At 46.8% G+C, this 26,913-nt stretch overlaps 1 protein-coding gene across 1 annotated transcript in view; it reads right to left on the bottom strand.

Annotated features, from left to right (window-relative positions):
* LOC142256048 (serine/threonine-protein kinase SBK1-like) overlaps nucleotides 1–26,913 on the bottom strand; it is a 551,532-nt gene that overhangs the window by 422,783 nt on the left and 101,836 nt on the right. The window contains exon 2 of the mRNA XM_075327550.1: nucleotides 10,013–10,202. Within this exon, the coding sequence (XP_075183665.1) occupies nucleotides 10,013–10,178 (166 nt within the window). The 5' untranslated portion in view covers nucleotides 10,179–10,202. The remainder of the gene's footprint in view (nucleotides 1–10,012; nucleotides 10,203–26,913) is intronic.

The following is a 26,913-nucleotide window of genomic DNA, read 5'->3' as shown; positions in this document are numbered from 1 at the left end:
GTGTCCGGGTGTGTGGCCCGGGCACTAAGAGCAAGGTTGGCAGACGGTGGTGGCCGTCTGCAGGAGAGGCAAATCAACGTGGAACCGTAGGACCGGGGACGGGCGGTGGCCCACCGGTACTGAATCGGGGAGCGAAGTGAAGCCAGCACACACAGGCAGGGCCTATGGACCCCGACCAGGCTTGGAGTCGCCATTAGAGGTCAAATCTGTCAGTGACCGGAACCCCAGGGGTTTCCTAACAGCCAAGACCCGATTGAAGGCAACCGTCCGACCAGTAGAAGGAAATACAGCTACCACCACAGCTAGAGTTCCAAGGGCCAGAGCCTGCCGGCAAAAGGGCTCCTCCGGCACATATATACGCTGGGGAGCGGGTTACCGGTGGGAATCCATCGGGACCGAACATACACAAAGGTGCAGGGGAAGGCAGCCACCACCAACCGTCCGTGAGAAGCTACAGCAGCCGGCTGCGGGACCCGTCCATCCAGCCGTTTGGTTTACCAGAGACTTTGTGTACATTTGTGGCTGAGTGAGTACAACCGTGCCATCCGGCACCGCGCTGCGCAGTCCAGGCGACCCTGCACCTTGCCAACCCTGCCTCCCCGTCACCTCACCGGGCCCGGGACCACCAATCCCTACCCACGGAGGGGGAAAACAACATCACAGCTGCTCCCTACAATCGCTCCCGGGATCCCCGTCACCAGCAGCGGTGGTGCCCCAACCTCACCACAACCCGTGGGTGGCGTCACGGACTAAATCCCCAAACCCAAACTACCCCTTTCACTCACGGGCGAGGAGCGCCGCTCGAGCAGCAGCGCCGGACCCGAGCGTTAGCGAGCGCAGCGTCCCGCCGCCCGCGACATCCGTATCCTTGCACCACAAGTGGAGCGGACATAGGTAGGTACCATATTGCACACACCACACTTAGTCTCTGTGACTGTTAACTGAGACAGGTGCTTTCACGCTCACAGATTGTGAGACTTCTTTGCACTTTTATGTTGTATTCCTCACTCTTTTGCATTTCCACTCCTATGTTATGCTAAGAGGTAGTCACTGTGACTTATAACAGTAACACTGTGACTTATACAGCTATTGGCCTTGGTGACACTGTGACGTAACAGTGTCAGTACCGCTTTGGTGGTACAGGTTTCCCCTATCCTCTGCCCTACTCTGCAGCAAAGCTCTGCATGGTGGACCCTGACTGTCGGATAGCCTTCCATTCCCTTATTATCCGACAGCCCCCGTAACACTACCTACATACGCCCTCATATATACTCTATACTACACACATATACCCTGATATACACTATATACTTCCCACAGACACACTCATATACAAAAAATACTACCCGCATACACACTGATATACACCATATACTAGCCACTGATATACACCATATATTACCCCCATACACACTGATATACACCATATACTATCCCCAAACACACTGATATATACCATACACTCTCCCCATACACACTGATATACACTATACACTATCCCCATATACACTGTAATACACTATTTACTATCCCCATACACACTGACATACACTATATACTATCCCCATACTCACTGATATACACCATACACTATCTCCATAGACACTAATATACACCATACACTACCCCCACACACACTGATATACGCCATACACTATTCCCATACACACTGATATACACCATACACTATCCCCATACACACTGATATACACCATACACTTTACCCATACACACTGATATACACCAGATACTATCACCATACACACTAATATACACTATAAACTGCAGATGTGAAGCCCCTCACCTGCAGGTCGCCTCAGGGTCTTCACGTGCTGGGAATCTTCCGGCAACAGGTAGGTCAGGTTAACTTTAAAAGGAATCGTGATGCCACTCTCTGTTTTGCGGTCAGGGTGAGGGGTGACCGCCACTGCAGTTTAGCGAGCGTCTGGGGCTGATGGTAATTGCAGTTAGATGGTGTGGCCTCCCGAGAGTGAGGCTGGCCACAGGGGCTCGGGTGTATGTGCGTAGTACCACAGGTCGCAGAAGAACTCACACACAGTCCAGAAATATCTTTCAGGGTTTTTACTCACTTTTGCTGGTAGAGTGAGGCAACCCGGGCAATGCTATGATGAGCCAGGTGGAACCAGGTATCCCTCAGGCTGATATAGGGGTGACTGCTGACTCGCCTTCCTAGCACCTTTGTTTTGGACCACCCCGGACTTAGAGTACCGTGGGGTGCATCCAGGGAAGTCACTGCTGCCTTTCTCCCCTTTATGACTTGTTTGCTGATAGCGTGGCCCAAGGATAAGATGGCTCCAGGCTCGATCCTCCTTATGGGCCCTCTTGTTGCTGTTTATGCTCGGGTTCTATGTTGGTTGGCGTGGAACCTCTAGTCCCACTGCCTACAGAATTTAGCAGACCACTAAATGGATGTCTGGCTCTAGGGACCTGTGCCCCGTGTGTGCATTCATTACCAGGAGTCCCCGTACTCGACTCCTTACTGCTCTCTTTCTTTGGGTGTCTTTCAGTCTGACTTGGTGGTAATGTTCTCCCCCGCCAGCAGCCACTGCACGTGGAGGGTCTGACAGTGTTCCGCTCTTCAGCCCTACACTTCAGACACGGCTGCTCCACCCCTTCTCCTCTGACTGCCACTGCACAACTCTCTTCCAGCTTCACTACAGCACCACACTAACTGAGATGTGGAGGCTCCGGCTCCGCCCCCTCCTGGGTCTGCCCAGGGGTCCCCCCCTCTAATGTGTGTGTGTGTCCGGGTCAAAGGGTGCCTGTATTTACACACCCTACCCAGCCTTTGGGATTACCTGTTTGTACTCACCCAGCATGGGTGCAGTACTCAGTGGTGCCTGACTAGGTCAGGGGCGCCACATTCCCCCTTAGTTATCAACAGCACGTCCTCGGGCTGTAAAGACAAGAAAATTTTAAAAGTGCAAACTTTTCACATAAAAACATCATAAAAACATTGTAAATCATTATACCAGGTACCATTTTTCACCACCCACCAACCACAAATCCATTACCCACCCAAAACTCCTTCAGGAGGCAGGTCACCGGTCCTTTTAGCAACCAGGTCTGGGCCATCTGTTTCCCCAGACCTTTCCTCCAATCTTCCTCTCCTTGGGATGGTGGTAAAAAGGTAGACCCCATAAACAGGCATACCCGCTTCTGTGTGGTGGAGAGCCAGGCCCCATAAACAGGCGTGCTCCCTTGTCGTAGGCGAGCCAAGCCCCATAAACGATATGATACGATACACTTTATTGATCCCGTGGGAAATTATGGTATCACAGCAGCACAACTTAAATCATAACATGAATTACATAATTGACAAGACAGTAGAGTTGACAGAAGAACATTATACATTAGATTAGGACATACACAGCGGGTGAACTGAAAGTAGAAGAAATAAAGTAGACATTCACCTTGATGATTTAACACTAAACAGGCGTGCTCTTAGCTTTTGGACAGCAAGCGCCATCACAGGCGTGCTTCCTGGTGGTGCAGAGCCAGGCCCCATAAACAAGCGTGCTCTGTGTTGGTACCTCTGGGGTAACTTTATACACTGCGAGAGTTTGTGGCTATAGCCAGTTCATAGCCTTATGGTCTGTTTAGTGAAATTGCACAAAACCAGGTGCTTAAAACAGGTAGATTCTTCAAACAGTCTCACAACAGTTATTGTGAGCACATCTTAGAACGTTGAATGTTGCTGAATGGGTAACTCTGTAAACTTTACTTTTCTTCACTGGGATCAAACAGAACTGCGCCTGTCAGAACCAGGGTTTAGCACTTCAATGCACTAAAACCTGAAAGTTGGTTCTGGAGCAATTTAGGTTTGCTGGGCTTGTTGTGCTGGTTGAGCTTGCTGTGGAGCATCCTCTGGTGATGATGACCTTAGGGACTGAGTGGAAGCTGCAGGGCTGTAGCTTGAGTTCTTTGGGCGTGGTACTACGTATAGGGCAAACCAGCCCCGTTCACCCTTGTGCCTGGTGAATTCAACGATGTCTCCCATACGTAGGTCTCGACCAGGGTGTCCTCTGGGCAGGTGGGACCGGACATCCCTTCTGGACACAAAGATGCCCTCCTTGACACCAGCCTCTACAATAAAGCCTTAGCCAGTATGTAGGTTGAATTCCTCAACCACTCCGCGGTGGATAGGATCTCGGGTCTGGAACCCGGTCTGCCGCAGGGACTTCTTCTCCTGTAAATCCCTTGCCTCCCCTCTTTCTTTTTCTGGGGAAGGCTGCACAAGGGGGTGCCTTGCCCTCAAATGGTGCTGTCCTCTGCGGGCTGGTCTCCTCATCACCAGTACCTCACTGTCTGCGGGCTCCCAGGTCACACGCAGGCTGGGCATAAAGGCGCTTAGTTCTTCCTCTTCAGCACGGGGTGTCGTAACCTCTTCCCATCGGGGGGGCAACAGCGCGACCTCAGGGCCTCCCTTAATCGCAAAGGGTGATGCGTCCTCCTGCATCCGTTTGGGCCTCCAGGCCTCTCCTCCTCCCCCATAGCGGTGCTGTGCACTCCTCCGGTTGTTTCGGCAGCAGCTCTGGGGATGGTCTTTCTTCAGAGGGCCAGGGTGGTGGACCACTCTCTGGCATGAAGAGTGCTGGGACCGCTCCGGGTCTGGAGGCACCCTGGGGACCAATTACTTGTCCACCAGGTGGGCAGGAAACCGAGCCTTTAAATCTTGTTTTAATCGCATCATTTCTTCAGCCACTTCTGGCGGGAAGGTAGAGGCGGCATCCCCAGTCAGCGACTGGGGTGCTGCGACCGCTTCTGGTCTAAGGGTGGAAGTGGAAGGCGTTGCAGCCTGGTCTTGTCTGGCCGGGTGCGGCGTTGCTGCACCGGACGTCGCAGCAGGGGTCACAGCGGGAACCGCGGCAGGGATCGCCTCCGGTAGCAGCGCCGGCGGGGTCAGCACACCCGAGTGGGCAGGGGCAGCATGGAACTCACCCAAAGGCATCAGCAAGGGAGTTTGGGTGGTCACTTCTCGGCACGGCACTTGTCGCGCAGTCCAACTCTCGTAGGCCCAAACCACCGCAGCCGTCTCTTGTAGCTTCGAGCGACACTCCATCACTTGCTGGAGGATCCGTGCTTGCACCCGGTCGCAGAACTGGGCGAGCTCCCAGTCCCACCAGGCGGCAGTGCCTGGTTCTGGCTCACTGCTTGCAGATGCTATCCTCTCTCCGTCGCTGCTCACCAGGTTCTGGTCACGCTGCAGCCTAAGTTTTGTTTTCTCTCTCTCTCCTCCCATAGGACTCGAACATTCCAGCAGTCCAGGAGCAGATCCGCCTTCATCTTCTCTATGCACTCCGCCAAAGCACTTCAGGGGTTCTCCGAAAGCCACACCTCTTTGTGGGCGGTTACTTCTTCTTGTGCGGGCTGCTGTTGTTTTCTTGGCGCACTTTCTGCGGTGGCAATATGGCGGCGTTTCAAACTTTTCAAATCGGACCGCCAAGGCGCACGATTACCTGTCTTAACAGGTCTAGTCCTTATCCTGTTTGTGACGCTAGATGTGAAGCCCCTCACCTGCAGGTCGCCTCAGGGCCTTCACGTGCTGGGAATCTTCCGGCGACAGGTAGGTCAGGTTAACTTTAATAGGAATCATGACGCCACACTCGATTTTGCGGTCAGGGTGAGGGGTGACCACCACTGCAGTTTAGCGAGCATCTGGGGATGATGGTAATTGCAGTTAGATGGTGTGGCCTCCCGAGAGTGAGGCTGGCCACAGGGGCTCGGGTGTATGTGCGTAAGTACCACAGGTCGCAGAAGAACTCACACACAGTCCAGAAATGTCTTTCAGGGTTTTTACTCACTTTTTGCTGGTAGAGTGAGGCAACCCGGGCGATGCTATGAACCAGGTGGAACCAGATATCCCTCAGGCTGATATAGGGGTGACTGTTGACTCGCCTTCTTAGCACCTTTGTTTTGGACCACCCCGGACTTAGAGTACCGTGGGGTGCATCCAGGGAAGTCGCTGCTGCCTTTCTCCCCTTTATGACCCGTTTGCTGACAGCGTGGACCAAGGATAAGATGGCTCCAGGCTCGATCCTCCTTATGGGCCCCCTTGTTGCTGTTGATGCTCGGGTTCTGTGTTGGCTGGCGTGGAACCTCTAGTCCCACCACCTACAGGATTTAACAGACCACTAAATGGATGTCTGGCTCTAGGAACCTGTACCCCGTGTGTGCATTCATTACCAGGAGTCCCCGTACTCGACTCCTTACTGCTCTCTTTCTTCGGGTGTCTTTTAGTCTGACTTGGTGGTAATGTTCTCCCCCGCCAGCAGCCACTGATCGTGCAGGGTCTGACAGTGTTCCGCTCTTCAGCCCTACACTTCAGACACGCCTGCTCCACTCCTTGTCCTCTGACTGCCACTGCACAACTCTCTTCCAGCTTCACTACAGTACCACACTAACTGAGATGTGGAGGCTCCGCCCCCTCCTGGGTCTGCCCAGGGGTCTCCTGTAATGTGTGTGGGTGTCCTGGTCAAAGGGTACCTGTATGTACACACCCTACCCAGCCTTTGGGATTACCTGTTTGTACTGACCCAGCATGGGTGCAGTACTCAGTGGTGCCTGAGTAGGTCAGCTGCGCCACACATACATACCATTACATGTAGTTACCTATGCTGAAGTCAGCCTCCAGGAGCAGCGAGGCCTTCACATCCCTGCCCCATCACAGGGCACCAGCCATGACCAGGAAATAGAGCCATGTCTGCACGAAATGGATGACACAGCACAGAGCAGGACTTGGGAGCTGAGCTGCCCGTCACAGGTTTTAATGCTACAGCTACCATGTCCTCCTCCCTCTGCTCTCAGTCCCAACTGCTTCTAGTGACAAGAAGGAGTGAGAGTAAAGGCCACTTTACACACAGAGATAAATCTTTTGCAGGTCTGTGGTTGCAGTGAAATCATGGACATATTGTTCTATTTGTACACAGCCACAAACCTGGCACTGATTGTCCACAATTTCACTGCAACCACAGATCTGCCGCAGATTTATCTCTGTGTGTAAAGTGGCCTTTAGGGGCTGCACTGGTCATTAGGTTACCTGTCGCTCACAATAGCAGCAGTACCACACTGCATACACTAGAAGCTGGTGACGCGGCAGGGCCAGTGAGCCCGAGATCACAGGCAGGAAGAAGTTGGAGGGGGCAAGCCAAGCACTCTCACTGAGCGGAGTCGGTTGCTTCCCTGCAGGGGGGCGCCGGGCCCCTAAGCTGCTGGGTCCGGTCACAGTCGAGACCTCTGCGACTGCGGTTGTTACGCCCCTGACAATGATATTAAATTTGAGATGTTAAAGGTATTTTACATATAAAAGTATAGAACTAAAGCTCATGGGAATGACCAGAGTGTTAATATCCATTATAGATAAAATAAATAATGAAATGAATAAAAAAGTATCACACCATAGGATGTAATAGAAAATATATATAAAACATGAAACAAGATAAACAAAAGGATAAAAACCAATAGAAACCATTAATAAAAATTAATAAAAGAGATCTGTGATTTCATTTAATCCCACCGGTTTTAATGTATTGAGCTTGTAAATCCAGAATGTCTCTTTTTTCGGCCCCCTTCACACGCACTTGTCTCCGGTACGTGCTAGGTCCATGCCCGCATGTACTGGAGACATGTGCACACATAAACCCACTAAAATCAATGGGTTTATGTTCACGCACGTGTTCAGCCATTGGCCCATGCCTCCGTGTGGAGCACACGTGAGCCCATGTGCTCCATATGGAGGCATGTCCATTTTTCTCCGGCAGCATGGGTGTCACGCGGATGTAGTGTGGATGCGGGCCACGTGACACACGCTGGAGAAACACACGTGTCATTTTAAAAATAAAAAAAACACATACTCCCCTCCATCAGCTTTGCAGTCTTTTGCCGCGGCTGTCACCTGCATCCAACCCCCAGTGAATTTGAACAACGCATCTTCTTCACTGGGGGTCAGAAGCAGCATCAGCGGGGCGTGGCCTGTGCCGGACACTGTCATTCAGCACCACAGACAGCTCCGGAAGAAACAGGTAAAGCGCGGCTTTCCGTTCTCCATGTGTTATTACGTATAACACACAGAGAACATGCATGTGCCACAAACACGGCACACGGAGAGCAAACCACTCCTTTAATACGTCCGTGAAAAAACTGTACTTTTTTTCACGTGCGTGTGAAGGGGGCCTTATGCGGCGTCACACGAGACGATCTATTGTGCGATGTGTTGTCGGGGTCACGGTTTTTGTGACGCACATCCGGCATTGTTCACGACGTCGTCTCGTGTGACACCTACGTGCAACTCCAAATCGGTTATAAATCGTGGATCGAGTACTCGTCGCTCATGTTTAAAAAATTGTTTAATCTTATTTGCTCAGGTTGTTCATCGTTTCCGGGGCAACACACGTTGCTCCGTGTGACACCCCGGGAAGGATGAACACAGCTTACCTGCGTCCTGCGGCACCCGCCAGCTATGCAGTAAGAAGGAGGTGGGCGGGATGTTTACGTCCGGCTCATCTCCGCCCCTTCCCTTCTATTGGCCGGTGGCCAAACGTCCCTCCCCGTTCAGGAAGAAGACGTTCGCCACCTACAGCGAGGTCGCTCAGCAGGTAAGTACGTGTGATGGCGATTTAACGACTTTGTGCGACACGGGCAGCGATATGCCCGTGACGCACAAATGATGGGGGCGGGTACGATCGCTCGTGCAATTGCACGATAGATCTTACCGTGTGAAGCCCGAATTACTCAGAGTTTCTAGTCTGTTCGGAATATCAGCTGGGATATGTTCAATGAGTGTTATTTTTGTATTCACCTTCTTATTATGCACCACAGTACAATGTCAGGAGAGTCCATGTAGGAGAAAGTCATTTTTCATGTTATGTCTGTGGGAATTTAACCTGTTGTGCAGCGGTTGTGTCGTTCTCCCCACATACTGCTTCCCACATTCACAATCAATCACATACACAATATATTCTGACTGGCATGTAAAATTCCCCTTAATAATGACATTTTTGGGGTTTTCAGCTGACCCAAAAGGTTTTTTTTTTTGTGCGTGATGGAATGATAGCATAGACAGCTTTTACTGAAACATTAAGGCTATGTTCACACAGAGCATCTTTTGTTATGTGCATTTTGAGTGCATCTTGAAAGTGCATCTCATTTTCTGAAAACGCACCCATGGCAAAAACGGACCCAAAATGCGTTTTTACAGCGTTTTGCCCAATGCGTTTTCTAAGTGAAATCTATTGACTGAAGGGCTGTCTCTTGAAAAACGCAGCCAAGATGCAGCCAACAAAAGATGCCCTGTGTAGACAGCATAATAGAAATCTCATAGACTTTGCTGGGAGAACAAAATGCATGCATTTCGGTGCATCTTTGTGACCTCAAAAAAGCGGCAAAAAGATGCCCTGTGTGAACTTAGCTTTAAAAACACCCACTGGGAGATCCCTACCCCTGATGATGGTAGGCGTTTTTAAACTGCTTGGTGCAATAATATTTGTAATTGTGGGAGCCCTCCTGAAAGTGATGCCAGCATGACTCGGCATCACATTTCTTAGGACTGGATTACCTATTAGGATGCCCCAGTGTTTGGTTAGAATCTTTCTAATGTAGAAATTATCTTGGCTAAAGGTAGTGATAAAATTTTAACTAAAATCAGATGTATTAACAGGTGCGACATTCTTTTTTGGTAAAATAAATTTTTCTTTGTAATGTAACGTGTAATGGCCTATGAAATAAAACATTTTGATTATTAAATCAACATTTTTTTTCCTCCTCTTTGGTGACAGCATGGCATTAACCCCAACTTCTGCTCTCCTGCACAATTATTTCAAATGGAATAGGCTGTTCCATGGCCCAGAGGTGTTTCTTGACTTTTGTCATTTGAAAAAAAACAGTGTTATAAGCTATAAATCTTGCTACCCAATGTGTTAACTCAATGGGTATAATTTATTTACATTAGAAATTGCATCACATGACAAATATGTGGCCATATTTTCTCGTATACCTTTTGTTTGGTTTAATGCAAGCAGAACATGTCCATAAGATCCACTACCCAGCTCTTTGACAATAACATAGTTATCTTCTATCTTGATCATGGGAAGATTTTGGGAAGTAAGAATGAGCATTTCTTCTAGATAATTCCCATTCCACAATTTCTCATTGAGGTTCATTTTTCTCAGGTGATACACTTCTTTCTGTATTCAGTTAAAAATGATACAATCAAATAATTATGCTTGATTATCTTGTATTCATGATATCACATTTATATTATTGTTACTACAATAATTATTAGTATGATCTCTTACAGACACTGTCACCAGGTTTTGCCAACTAATCTGAGAGCAGCATAATGTAGAGATAGAGACTCTAATTTCAGCGATGTATCACTTACTTGGCTGCTCCTGTAGTTTAATAAAAACATTGTTTTATAAGGAGGAGATTAGCACTAGAGGACTATTAATCCTTTTATCATTTAAGGCCACGTCTCACTAAAGGTACCGCAACATCGCTAGCAACATCACTGCTGAGGCACGACTTTTGTGATGCAACAGCGATGTTGCTAGCGATGTTGCTGTGTGTGACATCCAGCAACAACCTGGCCCCTGCTGTGAGGTCGCTGGTTGTTGCTGAATGTCCCGGACCATTTTTTAGTTGTTGCTCTCCCGCTCAGTGGTGTAGCTACTGCTTTTGCCGCCCGGGGCGGTCGTCAAATTTGCCGCCCCCCTCCGTTGGCCGTCGATAATCCACAAACTTTCAAAAATCCGGAAAACCATCAAAATATTTATTTTTCATGGAACTACAATCAAAGATCTAATTGTAGACTGCTGCTTTTAGTCCTAGACTTTCACCTTTTTACACACATGTAGGCCTATTATACACACACACAGCTCTGCTGCATACATACAGACACACACACAACTCTGCTGCATACATACAGACACATACACACACACAACTCTGCAGCATACATACAGATACACACACAACTCTGCAGCATACTTACAGACACACACAACTCTGCAGCATACATACAGACACACAACTCTGCAGCATACATACAGACACACACACATAACTCTGCTGCATACAGACACACACAACTGCATACATACAGACAGACACACAACTCTGCAGCATACATACACACAACTCTGCAGCTGCTGCATACATACATATATATATACATACAGGCACACACAACTCTGCAGCTGCTACATACATACAGACACACACAACTCTGTAGCTGCTGCATACATGCATACATACAGACACACACAACTCTGTAGCTGCTGCATACATACATACAGACACACACAACTCTGCTACATACATAGACACACACAACTCTGCAGCTGCTACATACATACAGACACACACAACTCTGCTACATACAGACAGACACACACAGCTCTACTGCATACATACATACACACACACACACACACACACACAACTCTGCTGCACATATAGACACACGTGGCTCCTAAGGGCCCGCACACGCAGCTACTGGGGGTTGGGGAAAGCCCATGCAGCTCACTGGGGCCCATAAACCGGTTGGCTGGGAGGGAGTATACAGGTCGAGGGGGTTAGCACTTACCGCTCGGTCACGGAGGAGAGGGGGCCCACACAGCGCCAGAGGTCGCTGGCTGGCACTGCGACTCCTTCATCTGTGGGACTGAGCAGGCCGTGCGGTAGCTCCGCCCACAGATGAAGCGCAAACCAGGAGGACGCTGTGGTCTTAAAGCAGGGGTGGGGAACCTTTTTACTGCTGGGGGCCATTTGGAAAATTCTACCAACCTTCAGGGGCCGCACCAAATTATTAACTTGAAAATGACCCGGCTATAATTGGTCAAACAATTAACTCTCCCCTATACCCCTAATGTGGCGGCCGGAGCTGATTCTCTTTGGTGCGCTGTGATGTTTGCTTCTCACAACTGTTTTTCCAGGTTTGTCTTTGTTTGGAGCGCAGATTGGTAAATCATATATATCACACAGGAGACACTGTACATACACACGCCGCTCTGACACACTGACCGTATACTGCTCACAGCCTTGACACAGTTGTCATATTTTACACCGGCCATATATATAGTACACATGCACAGGAGATACACACACAAGCCATACATAGCATTCAACATGCCGTATACACAGTACATAAGGAGAAGAAAAAAAGCTCTGCATGTAAACATGTGCACACCAGGAATTAGATATACCAATAAACCTCACAATATGAAACTTTATTAAGTGCCAAACACAACAAACACAGCACACATACACACCATATACACAGCACACACTCACACACGCCGTATACACAGCACATGCCGTATACACAGCACACACACACACACGCCGTATACACAGCACACACACACGCGCCATATACACAGCACACACGCACGCGCGCCGTATACACAGCACGCGCGCCGTATACACAGCACGCGCGCCGTATACACAGCACGCGCGCCGTATACACATCCCGCGCGCCGTATACACATCCCGCGCGCTGTATACACCGCACACACATATGCACCGTATACACAGCACACACACACACGCGCCATATACACAGCACGCACGCCGTATACACAGCACACGCACGCCGTATGCACAGCACGCGCGCCACATACACAGCACACACGCCGTATACACAGCACACACACACACACACGCTGTATACACAGCACACGCGCCGTATACACAGCACACACTCGGGCCGTATACACAGCACACACTCGGGCCGTATACACAGCACACACTCGGGCCGTATACACAGCACACACACGCGCCGTATACACAGCACACACACGCGCCGTATACACAGCACACACACGCGCCGTATACACAGCACACATACGCGCCGTATACACAGCACACATACGCGCCATATACACAGCACACACGCCGTATACACAGCACACACACACACGCTATATACACAGCACACGCGCCGTATACACAGCACACACACGCGCCGTATACACAGCACACACACGCGCCGTATACACAGCACACACACACACGCTATATACACAGCGCACACACAGCACACACGCCGTATACACAGCGCACACAGCACAAACGCCGTATACACAGCGCACACACAGCACACATGCCATATACACAGCGCACACACAGCACACACGCCGTATACACAGAACACGCATACGCCGTATACACAGCGCACACGCCGTATACACAGCGCACACGCCGTATACACAGAACATGCATACGCCGTATACACAGCGCACACACCATATACACAGCACACACTCCATATACACAGCACATGCCGTATACACAGCACACACATACGCGCCGTATACACAGCACACACACACGCGCGCCGTATACACAGCACACGCGCGCCGTATACACAGCACACACGCGCCGTATACACAGCACACACGCACGCGCGCCGTATACACAGCACACACGCACGCGTGCCGTATACACAGCACACACGCACGCGCGCTGTATACACAGCACACACGCACGCACGCCGTATACACAGCACGCGTGCCGTATACACAGCACGCGCGCCGTATACACAGCAAGGCGCGCCGTATACACCGCACACACATACGCGCCGTATACACAGCACACACACACACACGCCATATACACAGCACGCACGCCGTATACACAGCACACGCACGCCGTATACACAGCACGCGCGCCGTATACACAGCACACGCGCCGTATACACAGCACACGCACCGTATACACAGCACACAAACGCGCCGTATACACAGCACACACACGCGCCGTATACACAACACACACGCGCCGTATGCACAGCACACACACGCGCCGAATGCACAGCACACACACGCGCCGTATACACAGCACACACACGCGCCGTATACACAGCACACACACGCGCCGTATACACAGCGCACACACACGCTATATACACAGCGCACACACACACTATATACACAGCGCCCCCACAGCACACACGCTGTATACACAGCGCACACACAGCACACACGCCGTATACACAGTGCACACACAGCACACACGCCATATACACAGCGCACACACAGCACACACACCGTATACACAGAACACGCATATGCCGTATACACAGCACACACACGCGCGCCATATACACAGCACGCACGTCGTATACACAGCACACACACGCCGTATACACAGCACACGCACCGTATACACAGCACGCGCGCCATATACACAGCACACGCGCCGTATACACAGCACACACGCGCCGTATACACAGCACACACACGCGCCGTATACACAGCACACACACGCGCCGTATACACCGCGCACACACAACGCACACGCTGTATACACAGCGCACACACAGCACACACGCCGTATACACAGCGCACACACAGCACACACGCCATATACATAGCGCACACACAGCACACGCGCCGTATACACAGAACACGCATATGCCGTATACACAGCGCACACGCCGTATACACAGCGCACACGCCGTATACACATCGCACACGCCGTATACACAGCGCACACGCCGTATACACAGCGCACACGCCGTATAGACAGAACACGCATACGCCGTATACACAGCGCACACACCATATACACAGCACACACTCACACATGCCGTATACACAGCACATGCCGTATACACAGCGCACACATACGCGCCGTATACACAGCACACACACACGCGCGCCGTATACAGAGCACACACACACGTGCGCCGTATACACAGCACACACGCACGTGCGCCGTATACACAGCACGCGCGACGTATACACAGCACGCGCGCCGTATACACAGCACGCGCGCCGTATACACCGCACACACATACGCGCCGTATACACAGCACACACACACACGCGCCATATACACAGCACGCACGCCGTATACACAGCACACGCACGCCGTGTACACAGCACACGCGCCGTATACACAGCACACGCGCCGTATACACAGCACACACACGCGCCGTATACACAGCACACACACGCGCCGTATACACAGCACACACACGCGCCGTATACACAGCACACACACGCGCCGTATACACAGCACATACACGCGCCGTATACACAACACACACACGCGCCGTATACACAACACACACACGCGCCGTATGCACAGCACACACACGCGCCGTATACACAGCACACACACGCGCCGTATACACAGCACACACACACGCCATATACACAGCACACACACGCGCCGTATACACAGCACACACACACACGCTATATACACAGCGCACACGCTATATACACAGCGCACACACAGAACACACGCTATATACACAGCGCACACACAGCACACACGCTGTATACACAGTGCACACACAGCACACACGCCGTATACACAGCGCATGACAACACAAGGCCTACCCATTAAATTAAAGACACCACACTTGAATAAAGTAAATGGCATAAAATGGCCGTGACATTTATTAAGGGTTACATAATAAATAAATTAATTAATAAATAATTAAAACCAATATTTTATTAAAATTCTTCCATAACCATATACCATAAATAACCAGTCCGCCAGTAAAACTGGCGACTTTACCCAATACTTTCAAAAAGAAGTCCATAACCAACCAGTCCACCAGTAAAACTGGCGACTTTCCCACTAACAAATGTCACGACGAGAGCAGTTCATGAAGTAGTCTTTCTCCAGGGGGGGAGGGTGGGTGTTCTTCTTGATCTTCAATTCTTCTGACAGCCAGCTGACGGAAGCAGCTACTTTTATAGTTAAAATTACCCGCACTTTCTGCCAGCTGATCCAATCAGCTGGCAGCAAAACAGGCGCGCAAAAACCAGACTAAACCTGTCAGAGCCAGAACACCTCAGAGCCACTGACTGAAAATTTGTTAACCCTTTCTGCACCTGAATAATGTTAACCAAATTCACAACCAAATAGTGAGGCCTGTGTTATCATGCGGTCGCTACGGCATACAAGATACCGTGCTCTGAACACACACAGCACACACGCCATATACACAGCGCACACACACAGCACACACACCGTATACACAGAACACGCATATGCCGTATACACAGCACACACACACGCGCGCCATATACACAGCACGCACGCCATATACACAGCAGACACACGCCGTATACACAGCACACGCGCCGTATACACAGCACGCACGCCATATACACAGCACACGCACCGTATACACAGCACACACACGCGCCGTATACACAGCACACACACGCGCCATATACACAGCACACAAACGCGCCGTATACACAGCGCACACACAGCACACACGCTGTATACACAGCGCACACACAGCACACACGCCGTATACACAGAACACACATACGCCGTATACACAGCGCACACGCTGTATACACATCGCACACGCCGTATACACATCGCACACGCCGTATACACAGCGCACACGCCGTATACACAGCACACGCACACGCCGTATATACAGCGCACACGCCGTATACACAGCACACACGCTATATACACAGCGCACACACAGCACACACACCATATACACAGCGCACACACGCCTTATACACAGAACACACACACGCCGTATACACAGCACACATGCCGTATACACAGCACACATGCCGTATACACAGAACACGCACACGCCGTATACACAGCACACACAGATAAAAGTACCTGCTGATTAGTTGCCCTGTAAGATCAGGTGCAGCACAAGTGATGGATGCAGCAGCTCAGTTCAAGGGCTGGCTTCATTCTCCTCTTTTCTCTCCAAGAAAAGACCTGATAGACCTGAGCAGCCGAGCACAGAACGGGAGGGTGAGAGGCAGAACGCACGGCACTATACAGGCCCCTGCCCCATCACTCTGCTTCTAGCTGCAATTTCACAGGGGAGCATGTAGGAGCCAGAGGGAGGAAGTCCCACCCCCAGTGCTGTCTGGCGACAATAGACAAGATGAGCGGCTGCCCGAGCACCGCAGCCATCGGGAATCTGCTCCAGTGCCCCGGGGGCCGCAGAAAAGGTCATCGCGAGCCGGATGTTCCCCACCCCTGCCTTAAAGGGACGGCAGCCACAGTTTCCTGCCGAGGACTGCGGTCCCCGGAACTCAGCCCGGGGACAGCAGAACTGAAGGCGAGTGGCCAAAATGCCGCCCCCCTGACATGTGCTGCCCAGGGCGGACCACCCCCTCCGCCCCCCGCTTTGCTACGCCACTGCTCCCGCTGTGAAGCACACATCGCTGTGTGTGACAGCGAGAGAGCAACAACTGAATGTACAGTAAGCAGGGAGCCGGCTTCTGCGGACGCTGGTAACTAATGTAAATATCGGGTAACCAAGAAGCCCTTTCCTTGGTTACCCGATATTTACCTTCGTTACCAGCGTCCGCCGCTCTCACGCTGTCAGTGCCAGCTCCCTGCTCCCTGCACACATAGCCAGACTACACATCGGGTAATTAACCGGGGGAGGGAGGGTAGTGGAGCAAAAAAGGGGATAGATAGAGCAGATAGAGACAGTGAGATGGTAGGGGTCAATGAAGGATTGGGGGGGATGAGACATGCAAGGAACGTAGGGAGGCTAGGAGTAATAAAGGTGTTAATAGGATTAAATGTCTACTGGCAAATGGAAGAAGTCTTGCAAACAAAATGAATGAATTGGAGACTCTTATGTCAACCATGGATTATGATGTGGTGGGCATTACGGAAACCTGGCTGGATGAAAGCCATGACTGGGTGACAAACATACAGGGTTATAGTACATTTAGGAGGGACAGGAAAGACAAAAAATGTGGTGGGGTGTGTATATTTATCAAATCTAATCTAAAACCTGTGTTGAATGATGACATTGGGGGGAACTGCAACAATGTAGAGTCAGTATGGGTAAATGTACATGGGGAGGGGAATAATGGAAAAATGCTAATTGGAGTTTGCTATAAGCCTCCTAACATACCTGAACAAATAGAGGGTGAAATGCTGAAACAAATTGAAAAGGCAGCTAATAATAATAATCGGGTTCTTATTATGGGGGATTTCAACTATTCAGACATACAGTGGGACATAGAATCTTCTGGTTGTGCTAAAAGCTGTAAATTCTTATCTACCATTCAAGACCATTTCCTCTCTCAGATGGTAGATGAACCGACGAGGGGAGATAATTTGCTAGATTTGGTCCTGTCAAATAGACCGGATACAATTTCAGATCTACAGGTCCGGGAGCACTTGGGCACCAGCGATCATAATATGGTAAGCTTCAACGTAATATTCAGTAGAACATTTCAAAGGGGAAATTCTAAAACCTGGAATTTTAGGAAAGCTGATTTCAACAAATTAAGGGAAGAACTTAAATGTGTAGATTGGGACAAAGTCATGGTAACTGGGGATACTGAACATAAATGGGGAAAGTTTAAGGATATACTGCTAGAATCCTGTAATAACCTTATACCCTCTGGTTATAAAACGTCCCGGAATAAAAAGAAACCACTATGGATAAATAAGACTGTACAAAGTATAATAAAACAAAAACAAAGGGCGTTTAAAATCTTGAAGGCTGAGAATACAGAAATAGCATTGCAGGAGTATAAAGATATCAATAGGCAATGCAAAAAAGAAATCAAACAAGCAAAACTAGCTACTGAAACAAAAATCGCCAATGACATTAAAATAAATCCCAAAATCTTTTATAAATACATTAATGCCAAAAGGAAAACAAAGGATAGTATTGGCCCCTTAAAATATAATAACAAGTTAGTTATAGAGGACAAACAAAAGACTGAGATATTAAATAGGCATTTCTCATCTGTGTTCACCAAGGAACTGACTGTACCAGGCATTATTCAACAAGTGAAAAATCAAAGTTCACCACCCGATATAATTAATTTAACACAAGAAGAAGTACGCCTACGTCTGAGAAAATTAAACATTGACAAATCCCCAGGGCCAGATGACATTCATCCACGAATATTGAGGGAATTGAGCTCCGTAATTGACAGACCGCTGTATCTCATCTTTTTATACTCGCTTGTAACAGGGTTCGTGCCTCAGGATTGGAGGATTGCTGATGTGGTACCGATATTTAAGAAAGGTAAGAGGGTAGATCCAGGCAACTACCGTCCAGTAAGCCTGACATCAGTAGTATGCAAAGTTTTTGAGGGCATTTTAAGGGATGACATGCAAAAATATGTTGCAGAAAATAATATAATAACTGACAGACAGCATGGATTCATGAAAGATAAGTCGTGTCTAACCAACCTGTTGGGGTTCTATGAAGGAGGTAAGTGCAAATCTGGATATTGGTAATGCAGCTGATGTGATTTATTTGGACTTTGCAAAGGCATTTGATACTGTACCACATAATAGCCTTATACTAAAGCTCCAGAAGCAAGGACTAGGGGAAACTATATGCAACTGGGTAAGGAATTGGCTAAAAGATAGGAAACAAAGAGTAGTCATAAATGGAACATTCTCTAAATGGGCCATAGTCAGCAGTGGGGTGCCGCAGGGATCTGTGCTAGGACCAATTCTTTTTAATCTCTTTATTAATGACCTTGTGGATGGGATTGATAGTAAAGTGTCAGTCTTTGCTGATGACACCAAACTATGTAGGATATTAAAAACTGAACTTGATAGTATAATATTACAAAAAGATCTGGATAAGATGTCAGAATGGGCAGATACTTGGCAAATGAGATTTAATGTTGATAAATGTAAAGTAATGCACCTAGGACGGAGTAATCCTATAACTGCGTATACATTAAATGGAAGTAAACTCGGGACTACAGAATAGGAGAAGGACTTGGGTATTCTCATTACAAATAAGCTGAGCAGCAGCACTCAATGTCAAGCAGCAGCTGCAAAAGCAAACAAGATTCTAGGGTGTATAAAAAGAGAGATTAGATCCCGTGATCCTAACGTATTGTTACCCCTCTATAAATCACTTGTAAGGCCACATCTGGAATATGGGATTCCGTTTTGGGCTCCACATTTTAAAAAGGACATTCAGAAGTTAGAGTCAGTTCAAAGGCAGGCAACTAGACTACTACAAGGAATGGAAGGCCTCCCATATGATGACAGGTTGAAAAAGTTAGATATGTTTAGCTTAGAAAAAAGACGTCTCAGAGGAGATCTCATTTATATGTATAAATACATGTGTGGTCAATATAAAGGACTGGCACATGACTTATTTCTTCCAAAAACAATACTAAGGACCAGGGGGCATTCACTGCGAGTGGAAGAAAAGCGATTCCGACAGCTAAATAGGAAAGGGTTCTTTACAGTTAGAGCAGTCAGACTGTGGAATGCCCTACCACAAGAGGTAGTAATGGCAGATACTATAACAGCTTTCATAAAAGGGCTGGATGGTTTCCTCAGTACACACAACATTGTTGGTTATAAATGACTTGGTGACCAGGTGTAGAACTGGTGGAGGAAGGTTGAACTAGATGGACCTAGGTCTTTTTTCAACCTTAGTAACTACGGTTTGTAACTATGTAACCCGATGTGTACTCTGGCTAGGAATGCAGGGAGCCAGAGCTAAACGGTGTGCGCTGGTAACCAAGGTAAATATCGGGTTGGTTACCCGATATTTACCTTCGTTACCAGCGTCCGCCGCTCTCACGCTGTCAGTGCCAGCTCCCTGCTCCCTGCACACATAGCCAGACTACACATCGGGTAATTAACCGGGGGAGGGAGGGTAGTGGAGCAAAAAAGGGGATAGATAGAGCAGATAGAGACAGTGAGATGGTAGGGGTCAATGAAGGATTGGGGGGGATGAGACATGCAAGGAACGTAGGGAGGCTAGGAGTAATAAAGGTGTTAATAGGATTAAATGTCTACTGGCAAATGGAAGAAGTCTTGCAAACAAAATGAATGAATTGGAGACTCTTATGTCAACCATGGATTATGATGTGGTGGGCATTACGGAAACCTGGCTGGATGAAAGCCATGACTGGGTGACAAACATACAGGGTTATAGTACATTTAGGAGGGACAGGAAAGACAAAAAATGTGGTGGGGTGTGTATATTTATCAAATCTAATCTAAAACCTGTGTTGAATGATGACATTGGGGGGAACTGCAACAATGTAGAGTCAGTATGGGTAAATGTACATGGGGAGGGGAATAATGGAAAAATGCTAATTGGAGTTTGCTATAAGCCTCCTAACATACCTGAACAAATAGAGGGTGAAATGCTGAAACAAATTGAAAAGGCAGCTAATAATAATAATCGGGTTCTTATTATGGGGGATTTCAACTATTCAGACATACAGTGGGACATAGAATCTTCTGGTTGTGCTAAAAGCTGTAAATTCTTATCTACCATTCAAGACCATTTCCTCTCTCAGATGGTAGATGAACCGACGAGGGGAGATAATTTGCTAGATTTGGTCCTGTCAAATAGACCGGATACAATTTCAGATCTACAGGTCCGGGAGCACTTGGGCACCAGCGATCATAATATGGTAAGCTTCAACGTAATATTCAGTAGAACATTTCAAAGGGGAAATTCTAAAACCTGGAATTTTAGGAAAGCTGATTTCAACAAATTAAGGGAAGAACTTAAATGTGTAGATTGGGACAAAGTCATGGTAACTGGGGATACTGAACATAAATGGGGAAAGTTTAAGGATATACTGCTAGAATCCTGTAATAACCTTATACCCTCTGGTTATAAAACGTCCCGGAATAAAAAGAAACCACTATGGATAAATAAGACTGTACAAAGTATAATAAAACAAAAACAAAGGGCGTTTAAAATCTTGAAGGCTGAGAATACAGAAATAGCATTGCAGGAGTATAAAGATATCAATAGGCAATGCAAAAAAGAAATCAAACAAGCAAAACTAGCTACTGAAACAAAAATCGCCAATGACATTAAAATAAATCCCAAAATCTTTTATAAATACATTAATGCCAAAAGGAAAACAAAGGATAGTATTGGCCCCTTAAAATATAATAACAAGTTAGTTATAGAGGACAAACAAAAGACTGAGATATTAAATAGGCATTTCTCATCTGTGTTCACCAAGGAACTGACTGTACCAGGCATTATTCAACAAGTGAAAAATCAAAGTTCACCACCCGATATAATTAATTTAACACAAGAAGAAGTACGCCTACGTCTGAGAAAATTAAACATTGACAAATCCCCAGGGCCAGATGACATTCATCCACGAATATTGAGGGAATTGAGCTCCGTAATTGACAGACCGCTGTATCTCATCTTTTTATACTCGCTTGTAACAGGGTTCGTGCCTCAGGATTGGAGGATTGCTGATGTGGTACCGATATTTAAGAAAGGTAAGAGGGTAGATCCAGGCAACTACCGTCCAGTAAGCCTGACATCAGTAGTATGCAAAGTTTTTGAGGGCATTTTAAGGGATGACATGCAAAAATATGTTGCAGAAAATAATATAATAACTGACAGACAGCATGGATTCATGAAAGATAAGTCGTGTCTAACCAACCTGTTGGGGTTCTATGAAGGAGGTAAGTGCAAATCTGGATATTGGTAATGCAGCTGATGTGATTTATTTGGACTTTGCAAAGGCATTTGATACTGTACCACATAATAGCCTTATACTAAAGCTCCAGAAGCAAGGACTAGGGGAAACTATATGCAACTGGGTAAGGAATTGGCTAAAAGATAGGAAACAAAGAGTAGTCATAAATGGAACATTCTCTAAATGGGCCATAGTCAGCAGTGGGGTGCCGCAGGGATCTGTGCTAGGACCAATTCTTTTTAATCTCTTTATTAATGACCTTGTGGATGGGATTGATAGTAAAGTGTCAGTCTTTGCTGATGACACCAAACTATGTAGGATATTAAAAACTGAACTTGATAGTATAATATTACAAAAAGATCTGGATAAGATGTCAGAATGGGCAGATACTTGGCAAATGAGATTTAATGTTGATAAATGTAAAGTAATGCACCTAGGACGGAGTAATCCTATAACTGCGTATACATTAAATGGAAGTAAACTCGGGACTACAGAATAGGAGAAGGACTTGGGTATTCTCATTACAAATAAGCTGAGCAGCAGCACTCAATGTCAAGCAGCAGCTGCAAAAGCAAACAAGATTCTAGGGTGTATAAAAAGAGAGATTAGATCCCGTGATCCTAACGTATTGTTACCCCTCTATAAATCACTTGTAAGGCCACATCTGGAATATGGGATTCCGTTTTGGGCTCCACATTTTAAAAAGGACATTCAGAAGTTAGAGTCAGTTCAAAGGCAGGCAACTAGACTACTACAAGGAATGGAAGGCCTCCCATATGATGACAGGTTGAAAAAGTTAGATATGTTTAGCTTAGAAAAAAGACGTCTCAGAGGAGATCTCATTTATATGTATAAATACATGTGTGGTCAATATAAAGGACTGGCACATGACTTATTTCTTCCAAAAACAATACTAAGGACCAGGGGGCATTCACTGCGAGTGGAAGAAAAGCGATTCCGACAGCTAAATAGGAAAGGGTTCTTTACAGTTAGAGCAGTCAGACTGTGGAATGCCCTACCACAAGAGGTAGTAATGGCAGATACTATAACAGCTTTCATAAAAGGGCTGGATGGTTTCCTCAGTACACACAACATTGTTGGTTATAAATGACTTGGTGACCAGGTGTAGAACTGGTGGAGGAAGGTTGAACTAGATGGACCTAGGTCTTTTTTCAACCTTAGTAACTACGGTTTGTAACTATGTAACCCGATGTGTACTCTGGCTAGGAATGCAGGGAGCCAGAGCTAAACGGTGTGCGCTGGTAACCAAGGTAAATATCGGGTTGGTTACCCGATATTTACCTTCGTTACCAGCGTCCGCCGCTCTCACGCTGTCAGTGCCAGCTCCCTGCTCCCTGCACACATAGCCAGACTACACATCGGGTAATTAACCGGGGGAGGGAGGGTAGTGGAGCAAAAAAGGGGATAGATAGAGCAGATAGAGACAGTGAGATGGTAGGGGTCAATGAAGGATTGGGGGGGATGAGACATGCAAGGAACGTAGGGAGGCTAGGAGTAATAAAGGTGTTAATAGGATTAAATGTCTACTGGCAAATGGAAGAAGTCTTGCAAACAAAATGAATGAATTGGAGACTCTTATGTCAACCATGGATTATGATGTGGTGGGCATTACGGAAACCTGGCTGGATGAAAGCCATGACTGGGTGACAAACATACAGGGTTATAGTACATTTAGGAGGGACAGGAAAGACAAAAAATGTGGTGGGGTGTGTATATTTATCAAATCTAATCTAAAACCTGTGTTGAATGATGACATTGGGGGGAACTGCAACAATGTAGAGTCAGTATGGGTAAATGTACATGGGGAGGGGAATAATGGAAAAATGCTAATTGGAGTTTGCTATAAGCCTCCTAACATACCTGAACAAATAGAGGGTGAAATGCTGAAACAAATTGAAAAGGCAGCTAATAATAATAATCGGGTTCTTATTATGGGGGATTTCAACTATTCAGACATACAGTGGGACATAGAATCTTCTGGTTGTGCTAAAAGCTGTAAATTCTTATCTACCATTCAAGACCATTTCCTCTCTCAGATGGTAGATGAACCGACGAGGGGAGATAATTTGCTAGATTTGGTCCTGTCAAATAGACCGGATACAATTTCAGATCTACAGGTCCGGGAGCACTTGGGCACCAGCGATCATAATATGGTAAGCTTCAACGTAATATTCAGTAGAACATTTCAAAGGGGAAATTCTAAAACCTGGAATTTTAGGAAAGCTGATTTCAACAAATTAAGGGAAGAACTTAAATGTGTAGATTGGGACAAAGTCATGGTAACTGGGGATACTGAACATAAATGGGGAAAGTTTAAGGATATACTGCTAGAATCCTGTAATAACCTTATACCCTCTGGTTATAAAACGTCCCGGAATAAAAAGAAACCACTATGGATAAATAAGACTGTACAAAGTATAATAAAACAAAAACAAAGGGCGTTTAAAATCTTGAAGGCTGAGAATACAGAAATAGCATTGCAGGAGTATAAAGATATCAATAGGCAATGCAAAAAAGAAATCAAACAAGCAAAACTAGCTACTGAAACAAAAATCGCCAATGACATTAAAATAAATCCCAAAATCTTTTATAAATACATTAATGCCAAAAGGAAAACAAAGGATAGTATTGGCCCCTTAAAATATAATAACAAGTTAGTTATAGAGGACAAACAAAAGACTGAGATATTAAATAGGCATTTCTCATCTGTGTTCACCAAGGAACTGACTGTACCAGGCATTATTCAACAAGTGAAAAATCAAAGTTCACCACCCGATATAATTAATTTAACACAAGAAGAAGTACGCCTACGTCTGAGAAAATTAAACATTGACAAATCCCCAGGGCCAGATGACATTCATCCACGAATATTGAGGGAATTGAGCTCCGTAATTGACAGACCGCTGTATCTCATCTTTTTATACTCGCTTGTAACAGGGTTCGTGCCTCAGGATTGGAGGATTGCTGATGTGGTACCGATATTTAAGAAAGGTAAGAGGGTAGATCCAGGCAACTACCGTCCAGTAAGCCTGACATCAGTAGTATGCAAAGTTTTTGAGGGCATTTTAAGGGATGACATGCAAAAATATGTTGCAGAAAATAATATAATAACTGACAGACAGCATGGATTCATGAAAGATAAGTCGTGTCTAACCAACCTGTTGGGGTTCTATGAAGGAGGTAAGTGCAAATCTGGATATTGGTAATGCAGCTGATGTGATTTATTTGGACTTTGCAAAGGCATTTGATACTGTACCACATAATAGCCTTATACTAAAGCTCCAGAAGCAAGGACTAGGGGAAACTATATGCAACTGGGTAAGGAATTGGCTAAAAGATAGGAAACAAAGAGTAGTCATAAATGGAACATTCTCTAAATGGGCCATAGTCAGCAGTGGGGTGCCGCAGGGATCTGTGCTAGGACCAATTCTTTTTAATCTCTTTATTAATGACCTTGTGGATGGGATTGATAGTAAAGTGTCAGTCTTTGCTGATGACACCAAACTATGTAGGATATTAAAAACTGAACTTGATAGTATAATATTACAAAAAGATCTGGATAAGATGTCAGAATGGGCAGATACTTGGCAAATGAGATTTAATGTTGATAAATGTAAAGTAATGCACCTAGGACGGAGTAATCCTATAACTGCGTATACATTAAATGGAAGTAAACTCGGGACTACAGAATAGGAGAAGGACTTGGGTATTCTCATTACAAATAAGCTGAGCAGCAGCACTCAATGTCAAGCAGCAGCTGCAAAAGCAAACAAGATTCTAGGGTGTATAAAAAGAGAGATTAGATCCCGTGATCCTAACGTATTGTTACCCCTCTATAAATCACTTGTAAGGCCACATCTGGAATATGGGATTCCGTTTTGGGCTCCACATTTTAAAAAGGACATTCAGAAGTTAGAGTCAGTTCAAAGGCAGGCAACTAGACTACTACAAGGAATGGAAGGCCTCCCATATGATGACAGGTTGAAAAAGTTAGATATGTTTAGCTTAGAAAAAAGACGTCTCAGAGGAGATCTCATTTATATGTATAAATACATGTGTGGTCAATATAAAGGACTGGCACATGACTTATTTCTTCCAAAAACAATACTAAGGACCAGGGGGCATTCACTGCGAGTGGAAGAAAAGCGATTCCGACAGCTAAATAGGAAAGGGTTCTTTACAGTTAGAGCAGTCAGACTGTGGAATGCCCTACCACAAGAGGTAGTAATGGCAGATACTATAACAGCTTTCATAAAAGGGCTGGATGGTTTCCTCAGTACACACAACATTGTTGGTTATAAATGACTTGGTGACCAGGTGTAGAACTGGTGGAGGAAGGTTGAACTAGATGGACCTAGGTCTTTTTTCAACCTTAGTAACTACGGTTTGTAACTATGTAACCCGATGTGTACTCTGGCTAGGAATGCAGGGAGCCAGA

Source organism: Anomaloglossus baeobatrachus, chromosome 11, assembly GCF_048569485.1.
Source record: "Anomaloglossus baeobatrachus isolate aAnoBae1 chromosome 11, aAnoBae1.hap1, whole genome shotgun sequence".
In the NCBI taxonomy this organism is placed as follows: domain Eukaryota; kingdom Metazoa; phylum Chordata; class Amphibia; order Anura; family Aromobatidae; genus Anomaloglossus; species Anomaloglossus baeobatrachus.
Note: the sequence above shows the minus strand (reverse complement) of the source record. Positions and strands in the feature narration are given on the sequence as shown.